General features: G+C 35.0%; 1 protein-coding gene across 1 annotated transcript in view; it reads left to right on the top strand.

Moving 5' to 3' along the window:
• The window catches only part of ANO5 (anoctamin 5), an 84,677-nt gene that overhangs the window by 2,229 nt on the left and 65,575 nt on the right, over positions 1-16,873 (top strand). The window contains exons 2-3 of the mRNA XM_081798455.1: positions 12,344-12,385; positions 15,110-15,223. Of these exons, the coding sequence (XP_081654581.1) occupies positions 12,383-12,385; positions 15,110-15,223 (117 nt within the window). The 5' untranslated portion in view covers positions 12,344-12,382. The remainder of the gene's footprint in view (positions 1-12,343; positions 12,386-15,109; positions 15,224-16,873) is intronic.

Here is a 16,873-nt window from a genome sequence, read left to right as displayed (position 1 = left end):
ATATGATAGTTCATTTTTTATGATGACAGTGTCTTTGGTTAAACAGTAAGCTGTGAAAATTAAATAGTAAGCTTCTTTTTCAAATAAACTTTTTATTTCAGTATAGTTTTAGATTTATGATTTATTATAAATACAGTACATAAAATTTCTTATACCCCATTTCCATTTTCCCCTGTTATTAACATCTTCCATTAGTATGGTAAAATTAATGAACTAATATTGATACATTATTATTAACTGAAGCCCATACTTTATTTGGATTTCCTTAGTTTTTCCCTAATGTCCTTTTTATATTTCAGGATCCCATCTAGGATATTACATTGCATTTATTTATTTTTAAGTTTTTCTTTTAATTCTAGTAGAGTTAACATACAGTGTTATATTAATTTCAGGTGTATAGTATAGTGATTCAGCACTTCCATACATCACCCGGTGCTCATCATGACAAGCACACTCCTTAATCCCCAGCAGCTATTTCACCCATCCCTCCACCTCCTCCCCTCGGTGACCATCTGTTTGTTCTCTGTAGTTAAGAATCCGATTCTTGGTTTGTTTGTTTTGTTTCTTAAATTCCATGTATGAGTGAGATCATATATATTTGTCTTTCTCTGACTGACTTACTTTGCTTAGCATTATACTCTGTAGCTCCATTCAGGTCATTGCCAAATGGCACAATTTCATTCTTTTTTTATGGCTGAATAATATTCCAGTGTGTATATATGCTACATCTTCTTTATCCATTCATCAATTGATGGGCACTTAAGCTGCTTCTGTTATCTTGGCTATTGTAAATAATGCTGCTATAAAAATAGGGTGCCATGTATCCCTTTGAATTAGTGTTTTTCTATTCTTTGGGGAAATCCTTAGTAGTGTGATTACTGGATGGTAGGGTAGTTCTATTTTTAACTTCTTGAGGAACCTCCATACTATTTTCTGCAGCGGCTGTACCAGTTTGCATTCCCACCAACAGGGCATGAGGGTTCTTTTTTTCTCCACATCCTCCCCAACACCTGCTGTTTCTTGTGTTGTTGATTTTAGCCATTCTGACAGGTGTGAGATGATACCTCGTTGTAGTTTTGATTTGCATTTCCCTGATAGTGATGATGAACATCTTTTCATGTGTCTGTTGGCCATCTGGATGTCTTCTTTGGAGAAATGTTTGTTCATGTTTTCTGCCCATTTTTAATTAAATATCTGTTTTTTGAGTTGTTTCAGTTTTGTTTTGTTTCTTAAAGATTTTATTTATTTGTTTGACAGAGAGAGACACAGCGAGAGAGGGAACACAAGCAGGGGGAGTGGGAGAGGGAGAAGCAGGCTTCCCGCTGAGCAGGGAGCCCGATGCAGGGCTTGACCCCAGGACCCTGGGATCATGACCTGAGCTGAAGGCAGTTGCTTAACTAACTGAGCCACCCAGGCGCCCCTTGAGTTCTTTATATATTTTGGATACTAACCCTTTATCAGGTATGTCATTTGCAAATATCTTCTCCTATTCTATAGGTTGCCTTTTATTTTTGTTGATTGTTTCCTTCACTGTGCAGAAGTGTTTTATTTTGATGTAGTCCTAATTACTTTTGCTTTTGTTTCCTTTGCCCTATGAGACTTATCTAGAAAAAAGTTGCTACAGCAATGTCAAAGGGGTTACTTCCTGTGTTCTCTTCTAGGATTTCTCATATTTAGGTCTTTAATCCATTTTGAATTTATTTTTTACTACACTGCATTTAGTAGGATGTCTCCTCTTGGCTGTGACAGTTACTTATACTTTTTGTGTTTTTGATGACCTTCACAGTGTTGAGAAGTACTGATTAGGTATTTTGTAGGCTGTCCTTCAATTAGGATTTTTCTGATGTTTTTCTCATGATTAGACTGGGGTAAATATGTTTTGGGGAGGAAAACAATAGAAGTTAAGGGATATTTTCATCACATTATATCAAGGGTATGTCCTGTCAACATGACTTACCATTCTTAATGTTAACTTTGATTGTCTGGCTTGAAGTAGTGTTTGTCAGTTTGCTCTGCTATTAAGTTATTCTTTCTCTTCTCCCTTTCTATACTATATACTTTGGAAGAAAGTCAATCTATGAAGCCTACACTTAAGGACTGGGGGGTTGTGCTTCAATGAATGAATTATTTAGAATTCTTCTGTATGGGAAATTTATCTCTTATTCATTCGTTTATTCATTCATTCATTTATATCAGGATGGACTCATGGATATTTATTTTCTATTTTGTGTTATAAATCCAGTACTGTTTTATTTATTTTGCTGCTCAAATTGTTGTACCTGTGGCTATTGGGAACTTTCTTGATTGACCTATATCCTTTTGACATACGCCTATTAATTTTGTTTTGCTTTGTTTCTAGCATTTACGTACTTTGTGGCACTGCAAAGTGCTCTAAGCTCATTTTATACTTTCCCTGTTATCAGTCCTGGGATCAACCATTTCTCCAGGGAGATTTCCTTTTAATGTCCCAAAAATATCACAAAAGAAGAATCTGTATCATTCAGGGTCCTATTAGCCATACTCGGAGTAGGATAATTTGGGAGGTCTTAATGAAAACCTTTTACAAATATGGGGTGCTAGAGAATCCTGCTATGTATAGATCTAGTATCCGTGCATCTTTTATCATTGATAGCACTGAAGGGAATAGAAAGAGAGCATCATGTACTGAAGACATTCTTGAAAGGCTCAGTGACCTTCAGTGGAGAGATACAGCCTTCCTGAAGCTAACGTTGGGAAGGAAGACACTCATTCTCTTCCTTCTCTATAATCACAGATGCCAGAAGTCTAGGAAGTTCTTTGATATCTACACCAGTCATCATCACAAGAAGAAGCTGGGTAGGGAGGGATAGAAAGGGGATCTGCTGGGATGAACCAAAGATATCCAGCAGAATATCATTGCACATATTTTCTTTTTGGGGAATAAAAGGAAACCCTGTGGTTCCTATCATTTTTATTATGATAGAACCTCAATATTAATGGTTCTATAAATACAGAAGAATTAACATAATTTAACATTTCATTTGAAGTAGTCAACAGTGGATTTGATTGAGTAGCTAGCTAAGTGGCTACCTAAATTGCTAGAAGATACTAAAAGGACACTAAAGCCATTAAATGAAATTCAGGAAAATGGAGAAAACCGTACCTAAGAAAACTTGTCTTGGAGTGAGTACCATTTGTGTTTGGGGATATAATTTGAAAAGTACTTATAGTTTAAAGAGGGAGGAATGGGAATTGGAAAGTCATAGTAGAGGCATGCTTTAGGAACAACAAACAGGACAGATTCTGAAGGGATGTGGGTCTTTAACCTCAGGGATGATATTCCAGATATTTAACAACTTATACGGCACAGAAGCTACCTTTAAATAAGTAGACTAGAACCAATCAGTATAAGTGTAGCATAGTATTTATAATTGATCTATGTATAAATGTAGATATGATTACTACAGAGCCCAGATATTTTAATTCACTGTCCTGGTGATCTCATGTAGTTTCATGGCTTTAAATGCCACCAATATACTGTCAACTCTCAAATTTAAGTTTCCAGTATAGACATCTCTCCTGAACTTAAGATTGAAATATCCAGTAGCTTTCCCATTATATGCACTTGAGTATCAAAAGACATCTCAAGATTACTATGTCTAAAATGTAATTTTTTTCTTCCTCCATAAGAAAGCTCCCTGTTGATGAGTTTCATATTCCAGCTACACATAGCCCAAACTTCTAGTTGTTCAGGCCAAAAACTTTAAAAAATTATCATCTTTATTATTTATACATTACATACAATGAAATGCACTATTTTAAGTGTATGGTTTGATGAGTTTTAATAAACCACAAAAATCAAAATACAGATTTCTATTACCTCAAAAGTGTCCTTTTGCTGTTTCACCTCTGCTCTAGACACGATGATTTGGTTTTTTGTTTCTAGAGTGGTATGTGAATAGAATCAGACTCTATATACTATTTTGTGTCTGGCTTCTTTTGTTCAGCATAATGTTGCTGAGGTGTATCCAGAACTTCAAATGATACTGATAAATTGTATCTTATTGAACATATCTGTAGCTTTTTATTCAATTTATTTTGTTTTATTGATAAATAGTATTTCATTGTAAGGATATGCCAAAATTTGTTTATCCGTTCACCTGTTTTGGGGTTTTTTTTTAGATTTTATTTATTTATTTGAGAGAGAGAGAGAGCACAAGAGAGCATGAGCGGGGGAGGGACAGAAGGAGAAGCAGACTCCCTGCATAGTATGGAGCCCAACTTGGGGCTTGATCCCAGGACCCTGGGATCATGACCTGAGCCGAAGGCAGGCACTTAACCTACTGAGCCACCCAGCTGCCCCCTCATTCACCTGTTGATGGATATTCATATTGTTTTCAATTTGGGGACCATTATAAATGAAGCTGTTATGAACATTCATGTACGACATACATAATTTGTATAGACATATATTTTAATTAATCTTGGTTAATTTCTTAGGAGTAAAACTTCTGGGTCTTATGAAAGAATATGTATAAATTTATAGAAATTGCTGAACTCTTTGTAAAAGTGGTTCTGCCATTTTTCTTTCCTACCAGTAACGTATGAGAGTTCTAGTTGTTCTATACCCTCACCAGCACTTAATATTGTTAGCTTTTTAATTTTAGTAATCTAATGGAAGATAGTGGTATCGTATGATTTCAATTCTCATTTCCCTGATAAATAATGAAGTTACACATCTTTTCATGGGCTTATTGTCCATTCATATATCTTCTCTGTGAACTATCCTTTCAAATCTTTTGTGTATTTTTATTTTTATTTATTTATTTATTTTTCAAGATTTTATTTATTTATTTGAGACAGAGAGAATGAGAGAGAGAGAGAGCACATGAGAGGGGGGAGGGTCAGAGGGAGAAGCAGGCTCCCTGCCGAGCAGAGAGCCCGATGCGGGACTCGATCCAGGGACTCCAGGATCATGACCTGAGCTGAAGGCAGTCGTTTAACCAACTGAGCCACCCAGGCGCCCCATCTTTTGTGTATTTTTAAAAGTCAAGTTAACTTCCTGTTGACTTGGAAGAGTTGTTTATGTACTCTGTACGCAAGACCTTTGTCAGCTGTTTTCATTGCAAGTATTTTCCTCCAGTCTGACTTCACTTAAAATATTTTAACAAAATTTTGAAGGATTTGGAGTTTAATTTCTCATCTTTTTCTTTTATGATCCATGCTTTCTGTGTTCTATCTAAGAAATATTTGTTTATACCAAAGTAAGAGAGATTTTCTCAGATTTTCCTATTTTATAGTTTTAACTTTTACTTTTGGCCTGTGATCTATTTGGAGGTAACTTTTGTAGATGACTTGTGATGAGGATTGAAGTTTATTTTTAATATAAATACAGCACTATCTGTTCAAATGACAATCCTTTTCTCATAAATTATACTGGGACTTCAGTGGAAAATCAGTAGGCTGTGTATATGTGAGTTTACTTCTAAACTCTCTATTCTGTCCCATCATCTGTCTATTCTTATGCCAGTATTATACTGTCTTGTTTACTTCCACTTTAGAGTAAGTATTAACATCAGGCAGAGTGTTACTCCTATTTTGTTCTTCCTTATCAAAATTGTTTGGCTATTTTAGATTCTTTGCATTTCCATATACTTTTTAGTATCACCTTGATAATTTCTAAAAAAAATTAAATCTTACTGGTATTTTGATTGGTATTGCATAGAGTTTTAGATACATTTTTTTTTAAAGATTTTATTTATTTATTTGACAAAGAGACAGTGAGAAAAGGAACACAAACAGGGGGAGTGGGAGAGGAAGAAGCAGGCTTCCCGCCGAGCAGGGAGCCCGATGCGGGGCTCGATCCCAGGACCCTGGGATCATGACCTGAGCCGAAGGCAGACGCTTAACGACTGAGCCACCCAGGCACCCCGAGTTTTAGAGAAATTTGAGAAGAATCTATATCTTAATAATACTGATCTTTCAATACATGAACATGGAATATATCTCTTTATTTTGGTCTTCTTTAATCCATCTCAGCAACATTTTCATTTTCAGTATATGTCTTGCACATCTATTGTTAAATTTGTTTATAGATGCTTTATATTTTTGATGATCTTATATATTTTTTTCAATTTTCAACTAGACCTTTATATATATATATATATAAATGCAAAGATTAAAGCATATGGAATATCCTAAAGCACCATACTCTGCCACATGAATAGTACGGGCACCAAGGCAGTAGAATGTCAGAAAACTCGGAGCTTTCACTATGTGCGGGTCATTCACAAAGGAAGTCAGACTGGCCTTGAGAGAAGTGAGGTTTCCATGTATGAAATGAAAACATACAGAAGGCTCTCTGCCACATTTTTTTAACCTCTTAATTTTAGGCTTATTCAACATGTGAGCATCCTTTTATGTGGTCTCAGTTAACAAAAAAAAGATGGTAGTAGTTTAGAAAATATTTACTCTAAGGTTTTTTTTTCTGTGTTAGTTGTTACAGTATTTAATATAACATATTCAGTATGTAATGCCTCACTAGAATGATATTCATTGTTATAAAATTCTAAGCCAGTCTGTTCTTTATTTAGAGTGCCATACACAGCATATTTGATACTTGATACTTGAAATAGTTAATTTTTTTTAACATAGCTCCCCTGCATGACAAAATATATTTCAGGCTTAATCGTGAAATGAGTAATAATGTTGGCCAAAAAATAAATACATCAGTGAACATTTTATATTATTGTATTTCATTTCATATATATTTATAGATATACATTTTATATTATTGCATTTCATATATTATTGCATTTCATTTCATATATATATATAGTCTTGCTAGTTAAAAAATAAAAATTAAAAGTAAATATGTTATTAAAAAAAGAATAATGAATATTTTAACATTATATTAGTTGAATTTTTGGAAAGAAGGGAGAAACTGTATTCCTGCATATTGGTCTGTTTCAGCAATGAATTGCAGTTCCTTTTTTGGGGGCCTTCTGCAAATGTGTCATTGGTGTATTTAAAATTGAGCTTTGCATATTTATAGTTAATAGTGTATAGCCAAATTTGTCAAATATACTCATAGTTGATAAAAATAATATATTTTATTAATTTTAACTTCAAAAATTTCTCTCCTATGAAGCAACGGATATACAAATAGGAAAAATCTTAAGCATAAGGGTATTAGAGATTCATAAAATCCCATTTCACAGTAAATTCCTAAGAAATCATAATACTAAGCATGTCTTCAATTTTATTATTTTATTTATTTATTTGTTTGATAGAGCGAGAGAGCACAAGCAGGGGGAGCAGCAGAAGGAGAGGGAGAAGCGGGCTTCCTGCAGAGCAGGGAGCCCGATGCGGCGCTCGGTCCCAGAACCCTGGGATCATGATCTGAACTGAAGGCAGACACTTAACTGACTGAGCCACCCAGGTGCCCCACATGTCTTCAATTTTAGAGATCTGTTCTATCTGCTTTCAGATGTCTTCACAGTGGAAAAAAAATTCCACTAGAAGGATCTTCGCCAGAAAATTCATCCTGAATTCTGTTTGGAAAAAACTTCCAAAGTTTTTCTTCTGTGAAAAAATAACCAAAACCAAAACAAAGAAAATGAATAAATGAGAGTGAACATTGACATTATTTGTTCCATTACTATAGAAGGAGTGTTGGGACACCTGGGTGGCTCAGTCAAACATCTGACTCTTGATTTTGTCTGGGATCATAGTCTGAGGGACATGGGATTGAGCCCTGCATTGGGCTCCGTGTTCAGTGGGGACTCTGCTTGGGATTCCCCCTCTCCCTCTGCCCCTCCCCTGCTTGTGCTCCCTTTCTCTCTCAAATAAATAAATAAATGAATAAAATCTTTAAAAAAAAAAAGAGAGTGTCTACTTCTTGGTGAAACTGATTGAGGAATTCAGACATTGAAATTTTGATTTTTCTTGCCATGTAAGACCGGAATCTTTTGTCCTTTTCCTAACATTCTTCTCATAAATTGGATTCTCTTTTTATGTGCAAACATCCATTTCCTTAAATTTTTTGCTACATGGTTAATTGTTCCTCTGTGATTTTTATGTGCTGGTCTTCGAGGAACAGTCTTAAAGCTTGGTTTCACTGTACATTCTTAAGGTCCATTGCAAGTATTTGCAAATATTTCTGTGTCTGATTAATCCATCTAATACTTCAAACTAGAAAAATAGAAAGGAAATTCCACATGGCTTTTATTGTATATTTTGAAGCTACAGTTTAAGCACAGGAATATGTAGACCACAGAGGCTGGGAATATGAAATGCACTCAAAGCAATCTTCAAGGAAGTTAAACATGCACTGTCAAAGCAAAGTCTGTTGCTGAATCCACAAGTGTTGGCATGTCCAGACATGGTCACACATAACTGGGGATTCTCCAAATTAACATCCATTTACTAAATTGAAACTTACATATACAATATTAAAACTCATCAGAAACTTAGCAATTGTTTAGGATTTAGATATATTTTTCAAGAAGGAATATTTTACCAATTTCGTAAGAATTTGCTAGTAGTTGACTTTTTGTTGTTTTTATTATTTTATTGGGTGAACACCAAGGGTGCAAGCCTTTTGTGTACCTAGCTGGTTATATGTCTTTATTACTGATAATTTGCTGATAATTAATAAGAATCTACCTGATAACATTAAATATACAGAGTACCCAGTGTTTGGCACAAAGAAATTAAGATTTGGTAGCTACTGTTTAATTACTGTGGTTTTGTTTAAATTTAGAACTTGTGTAGGGTCCACTCAGTAAGTGGGTTTTATAGTTTGTAGATTGAGTATCTACATCCTTATCATCAAGGATTAATGTAGATTTAAATGTGAAATCGAAGTCTCAAGAGCAACTGGACTTTTTCTTGCTGAGAAAGTCAGAGCATTGAATGGCTTGTTGTATTACAACTCCATGAATTATATTGATTTTCATTCGCTTACAGTATACGTTCCAGAATTGTCTATGGTACTGGACTTTCATGCCTTGCCTCATCTTTTGCCAATGATCTAGTAGCTGAGACAGCAATCTCTCAAGTGCTTCCTGCTAGACCACGCTGAGTAGTGCCTGTGTTGGTGGTAGCTGGGCTATTGGCATTCAAAAATGGCCAAGGAAGGGTGTGAGAAAAAAGAAATACATAGAGAAAGAGGAATGCAATGCAGATGAGTGATCAAGATTATATATAATGAGAGAAAGATACTATTAACAACTCCTACTATGTGGCACCAATAATACAGGTTATCAACTCTATTCCTAGAGAAAGGACTCTAAAGTGTCTTCTTACAAATAAGTTAGATTAAATTTAATGAATTGAAATTACACAGAGAAAACTTTTTATGAAAAGTTTATAATATATGTATGTAATATATGTAATATATAATATATGTAATAATATAATATATGAAAATTTATTTTAATATTATGGTAATATTATGAAAAAGGCAAGAAAAATGTGTACGTTAAATATAATGATTTACTATATTAAAAAATTCAGTGCTTAGAGAAAGCCAGAAATAAATACATCAAATAGTTACTAAGGTAACAAGGAAATAGCAATGATTTTAAAAATACCTTTTCATTAGTTTCAGTGTTACCCATTTTTTTTTTTAAAGATTTTATTTATTTATTTGAGAGAGAGAATGAGAGAGAGAGAGAGCACATGAGAGGGGGGAGGGTCAGAGGGCGAAGCAGACTCCCTGCTGAGCAGGGAGCCCGATGCGGGACTCGATCCTGGGACTCCAGGATCATGACCTGAGCCGAAGGCAGTCGCTTAACCAACTGAGCCACCCAGGCGCCCCAGTGTTACCCATTTTTTAATAAAAAAGCAAATATAATTTAGCACATGATGGAAATATGTAATAAAGTTATTAATTCAGTAATTTTTATCTCTAGATCGTAATTTTATCTTTTTGTAATCAAGTCCTTTGGTGGTGATCTTGTAATATATTTAAAATCAAGTTTAAAAAATATTAACTGTTGAGTCAGTATGCTTTCAGACCAACTGCTGGTATTGATCCCATTGGTTTTTATATTGTGAAGATATCGTATGTATTGGAAAGCTGCAGACTAACTTGGTATTAGATGTATTTATTGCAGAAGGCTTTTTAGGAATCATCTAGCTAACTTTTTAAACCCTGCACTCTTAGCAGCTCTTAAATGTATGATACTTAGTTAATTCACGACCATAGGGCCAACTTAAGATTTTATTTATTTATTTGAGAGAGAGAGAGCACACACAAGCAGGGGAATGGGGCAGAGGGAGAGGGAGAAGCAGACTCCCCACTGAGAAGGAAGCCTGACATGGGACTTGATCCTAGGACTCTGAGACCAGGGCCTGAGCTGAAGGCAGACGCTTAACAAACTGAGCCATCTAGGCACCCCATGGGCCAACTTATTCTATAGGCACAGTGGGTACTGTGCCTACTAGGCCCACGACACTTTTTGGAGTCCATGGAAAAGTTTTAATTTTAATTTCTTCTAAAGTCAGAATTAAAGAAACAAAAAACCCCCCATAAATATAATTGTGTATATGAATATATATATACACACACACACATATGTATATTCATTTCTTTTTATTTTTAAAAATTTTTTAAAGAGTTTATTTATTTATTTGTCAGAGAGAGAGAGAGCAAGCACAAGCAGGGGGAGCAGAAGAGGGAGAGGGAGAAGCAGGCTCCCCACTGAACAGGGAACCCGATGCAGGGCTGGATCCTAGGACTCCAAGGTCGTACCTGAGCCAAAGACAGATGCTTAACCAGTTGAGCTACCCAGGCTCCCCTCATTTATTTCTTTTTAAATTGAAAAAAAATTTTTTTTAATGGTGGAAGGAGCCCACAGAAAGCAAATAAGCCAGACAGAGCCCATGAAAGTTATAATGTGTTCCTGCATGACTTCTTAGTGCACAACTTTTTCCTTCCCCTTAATAATTCTATAACGAATTTAGGAAAAACATCTGAGAATAACAGAACTTGTGGATCTCATGAAAGATCCTAAGAAAATTAAAGTGCTAAGATGAAAAATGTCAGCCCAGCAGAAAAATGCAGTTTAAAATATGCTTTATGCTGGATACCTGGGTGGCTCAGGTCATGATCCCAGGGTCCTGGGATCGAGTCCCTGCATTGGGCTCCTTGCTCAGTGGGGAGCCTGCTTCTCCCTCTGCCTGCCGCTCCCCCTGCTTGTGTGTCCTCTCTCTCTCTTTCTCTGACAAATAAATAAATAAAATCTTTAAAAAATAAAAAAAGGATTTTAAAAATAATAATAAAATAAAATAAAATAAAATATGCTTCATGCAGTCACCAGCATCCATCTTGTGTCTCTTGTGTTCTTAATCAACAGCAGTATTAACTCGACTATACATAGTTGGTCCTTGGTTTATATAGAGCAGCGAGGTTTCACTCCAGTACTCACCTCTGCTTAGATCTCTAGCTTATTTTAAGAAAACAACAGTTTCAGCAAAACTTTTTCCATGACAAGGACTAAAACTTTTTATTGACAGTTTTATTAGAGTATTTATATTCCATTATATTATAAAATACACACAACACTTGCCTTTGTGTGTCCTTGTTTGATTTTCTTTCAAATATTATTGATTTTCCCAGATGTTTTAGGTCATTGCCTTGGTGTTTTAAAAATAACGGTTGTAGTGACTAAAGATTGAAGACAACTCAGCATTTAAATAACCAAATGTCTTTCCCTTTCTCTACCCCAGTATTTTGGGAGGCTATGAAATATTTTATGCTATTAGGTGAACTTTCCATACCATACAGTATAATTGTAGTGATTTTACTTTCTTTGCCTGATACATATGAGCATACTTAATATTTTACTTTATTTTCCATTCTTCTCATGTTTTTCTTCATTATTTTTTTCTCTCTCCTTTCTTCCTTAATTCAGTTCCACAAATACATGTTATTTAAAGTTACTGTATAAAGAACTTAGGGAAATTCACTTTGAAGTCTCATTTTCCCCCCTTTTCTTTATTCTTTATTGTTTTCTTCCTACATTTGTTCTTCTTTCCCTCTTACTAGCTTCTCCCACCCTCCAACTTTATTTTTTTTTAATTTTTTAATTTAAATTCAATTAGCCAACATATAGTACATCATTAGCTTCAGATGTAATGTTCAATAATTTATCAGTTGTGTACAATACCCAGTGCTCATCACATCGTGTGCCCTCCTTAATCCCACCTGCCAGCTTTAAATGCCACACACACACACACACACCCCCACACGTGTACCTGAGTGATCATACTGAAGGTTTGTGTATTTGCGGGCCTGTGTTTTGGGAATCTTTAATGTCAGGCAGGATTTGCTAACTTTCTGTTGATTGTTTCACAGTCTGCAAAGCGATTCAATTTGTTCCTGAGACGACGTCTTATGGTAAAACAAGTGCTGAATGATGCTGCTTATGCTTTGGATGGCTGCAGTAATAGCCCCAGTCACTTTTATTCCAATGTATACTGTGATTTGGGGGGACTTTGTCACTGATTCCCAGTCCCCAGGCAATTGAGATTTTAGAATGGTGATTCTTAATTGTTTCTGGATCTGATTAGAATTGTGGACCCTCTTTCTAAAAAATGTATATGTGTGTCTATTCATATACATATAATTTATGTATATATTATATATAATATTTATATTTGGTGTGTATACATATTTATACGTATTATATATACTAATATATACTATAATATATATATTTGGTATATATAGTATATATATTTATATTTGGTATCTACATATGTATACACACACACATATATATATTACATACATATACACATACATACACACAATTTGCCTACAGTTTTAGAAGTTTATGAGCTTCCAATAGGGATCCTAGACTATGAACCTTAGAACAACTACCTCATTCAAAGAAAAGCCACCCAGATGTTTGCTTCATTATAAATTGGCATTTCTAAGAACAAATCAAATATAAACACAGACACATACACACATTGCAAAATATTATCTTACTGTCATGTCTTGAGCAAAACAGAAGAATGATGTTTTTTAATAGCCTTCAGTTTTATGTAACAAAATTATCAGGCTTTTCTCCCCTAGTTTGCTTCAACCAGTTTTTTGTTAACAGTACTAAGACATGTGCCTCATGGTGATCGACAAGGTTACCAGTGATTTCTCCATATTTTTAAACATTTTACTGTTAATATTAGGGCATGACATCATGATGGAAGTTTGGGTTTTCCTAGGTAGCATTTGGCTTTCAGAAGGGAAGTATATATACCCATTTTGACTGAACACTCAGAAAAATTAGAGTCACTATTCATCTAGTTACTTTGTTTATTCCCTAATAGTCAAATACTCTGAGTGTGATTTTTGTTGATTTCTATGTTTACGTCCTCTGTTGTCAGAACTTCTCTGTGGACCTAGATTTAGCTTGCCAAACAATAAAAACATTTGTAAATATATATTGTTTTAAAAATAATCTCTACCATGCAAATTTCGGCTGTCACAAACTAAGAACAAAAGAATTATTGGGTTTTTTTTTCACCTAATTTTTTGCTTTGATTATATTTAGTCCAATTAGTCCTTTTTTTTTTTTTCCCCCTGCCCCAATTTGGCTTCCATGAGTTTTGGTGGATTTCATAAAATGTTTTAATATTATGATGATTTACAAGAGCTCAAATGATTTTTTTGTTCTGATTGCTTTTCCTTTCTGTAGTGATTTATATAAATCAAGAGGTAACATGATAACAGTAAGTTTTCTCAGATTCTTTTACTTACTTTTAGGATAATGGAGATGATTATGCATCTTTTGTTAGGGTGCAGAGAACTCAGACATAACATTTGAATTACTGTATTTTGATATTGACTCTCTAGACTCCCTGGATGTATCTTGTTTCTTTATTTTCCCACTCATTTCCTCCTGTGCACTGGGAGCTAGTTATTCCCAAGACACATCAGCTCTGCCTTCACTTAGATAAAATACAGTTACTTTGTTCAAAGACCAGGTCAGACATGAAATTTTTGTCTTATACATGACTGATCTATATCCATTCCTTTTTAGGGGAGGTCTCCCTGGCCTGCCTTGGGTGAAAAACAACATAGAATACCATAACAGAAACTCATAAACTAACATAAATACCAGTTATGAAAAGTAAAAAAACACCCAGTTCTCCATTCACCGGTTAGCTGAAGCAATTGGAAAATTGCCTATGTTAAGTTATAACTGCATCACAGGGTGAGAGAGATCACTGACATCTACTGCATCATCTGTTTGCCATCATTCTAAGTATTACATGTGGGCTATTCCAAATATTACATATTATGTATTATATATTATAAATGAACTGTGGGGAAGGCCAAATCAGTCAAACATGAGATCTCTTCTTTTGAAGCTCTCTAGTGTTTTTGTGGTTTTGAAAGGGAAGGAATTGATGAGCCATACAACAAGGGAACGTTGAATTTGTCAGTTTGACTATTATACTGAGAGAATTGATAACACAGATTCTAAACAAAGGATGGATTCTGGCTGACTTAGGGACTGGTGTTGAAAGGAGATCTGCATGAGCATTTACTTGTAGTAAAACCAGCTGGCAAGCTACCTGCTTTCTCATTTTTAACTGCACCTTGATTTTATTTTAACCCTTCCAAAGTTGAATTAGAAAGTGGCAATTTTATGAAAACAGTATAAGCATGAGTCATCAATTAATTTCCTTAGAGTGAGATGCATTAATTGGTCTATAATTACATCCCCAAAGTAGTGTGTGAACATGAATTATCTGTTGGACTAATTGGTATGTTCTTTAATGAAGATAACAAATCTCCCTCTGAATATGCGTTTTGGGATCAATGTATACATATGTTCATTTTACATTTTGGTATAATTGCATCATTTTTGTTGTGTATGCATGTAGTTAAATGCTTAGCTTCATCTTGGGTCTTTCTTGTATATATATCTCCTCTATGGGATTTCACTTTCTAAAACAAACATAATTTGTTGATAAAAACTCTGGTGATTTGTCTTCACCTGCCATTTCAGGACTGAGAAAAAAAATTAGACCAAATTTTAGCTAATTCTTTTCATGTTTTTGCCATTTGAAAATAAAACTGTGAAAGCTGTGTCATTCATTTCTCCTGCAGTTTAAAAAAGATGAACAAAGCAAAGATTCTATCTTCTTCCGAGATGGGATTAGGCAAATTGATTTTGTGCTCTCGTATGTTGATGACATAAAGAAAGAAGCGGAATTAAAGGCGGTAAGTACTTAGGTGAGAGAAATGGAATCATTAAAAGAAGCAATTTCTATAGTTCAACAGGGTTGTTCCCATGGAATTATATTGTAAAAGTCAGAGGCCTCTCAGATGTTACTGAAAGCTGAGACTGGGTGAGAATATCTAAGAATGGTTTGGATGTGTAAAGTCAATTTGTGTTTTTGGACTATTTTGAACTCTATCTTCTTTGTCTTCTTCCAAGTGACTGGCATATTTTTTATGTAGCTCCACAACATTAAATGTGACCTCCAAAATTTGAGGTGTATGTCTGAATATAATATTTATTTTTTGTAGGCAGTTTTCATTTTGAAAATGTATGGCTAAGCCATGCTGTCTGAAATAGCCTTCACACAATGCTCTGTTCCTTATCCTGTTTTCTTTTCATTATAACACATCACTTTCTGACTTATATGTATTCATTGTTTAACTTGTTTGCTCTGTCCAACACCATAAATTAAGTTCATGAGACCAAGGACTTTGTCTTGTTCACTGCTGTATACCCAGATGCCTAAAACAGCAGTGGCAGTATCGTGGATGCTCAATAAATATTGGATATTTGAAATAGTGAATTAATAAATGAATCCATACATGTAAGCATGTACACACATTTACTAACATACTTACATGGGAAATATATATCATATAAAATAAAAATAAAAAACAATGGATATTATCCCATAAGACCCTATTCCTTTCTTCCACCCTTTTTCCCTGGGAGCCCTTCCATCAGGCCCCTGAAACCCATCCACTGTTATTTTCCTTTCCTCTGAATGTCCCCCCGAAACTGGGGTCTTCATTGAGGTTCATTGCCTTCTCCAAGTCTCTCAGGTGGTGGTTGATTTTCACTCATAGGACCTTTTTCTGGTAAACGGCTGCCCTTTTCCCATCTAATTGTTGATTACAGTCTGTTCTTCCTACCTCATCTCTAAAATTCTCCAAGCTTTAACTCCGATCAGATTAATCATTGCCCTGCTTTGCTGCTGTCATTAATTTTTCCCTGGGTCTTCCATTTTATTTCTCAACAGTTTGAGCTCCTGGTTCACTCTCATTCTCTCCATCAATGTTCCTTCTTAAGTCATTGATTATTACAATGCATACACAGATAACTATTACTTAATATTATTTTATTATGTTAATCACCATACATTACATCATTAGTTTTTGCTGTAGTGTTCCATGATTCCTTGTTTGCATATAACACCCAGTGCTCCATGCAGAACGTGCCCTCTTAAATACCCATCACCAGGCTAACCCATTCCCCCACCCCCTCCCCTCTAGAACCTTCAGTCTGTTTTTCAGAGTCCATAATCTCTCACAGTTCGTCTCCCCCTCCAATTTACCCCCCTTCATTTTTCCCTTCTTACTATCTTCTTCTTCTTCTTCTTTTTTTAACATATAATGTATTATTTGTTTCAGAGGTACAGGTCTGTGATTCAACAGTCTTATACAATTCACAGCGCTCACCATAGCACATACCCTCCCCAATGTCTATCACCCAGCCACCCCATCCCTCCCACCCCCCACCACTCCAGTAACCCTGTTTGTTTCCTGAGATTAAGAATTCCTCATATCAGTGAGATAATATGATACATGTCTTTCTTTGATTGACTTATTTAGCTTAGCATAATACCCTCT

Source organism: Leptonychotes weddellii, chromosome 11, assembly GCF_054177405.1.
Source record: "Leptonychotes weddellii isolate Sample4059 chromosome 11, ASM5417740v2, whole genome shotgun sequence".
Taxonomy (NCBI): domain Eukaryota; kingdom Metazoa; phylum Chordata; class Mammalia; order Carnivora; family Phocidae; genus Leptonychotes; species Leptonychotes weddellii.
The sequence above is the reverse complement of the archived record's forward strand: the minus strand, read 5'-3'. Positions and strand labels throughout refer to the sequence as shown.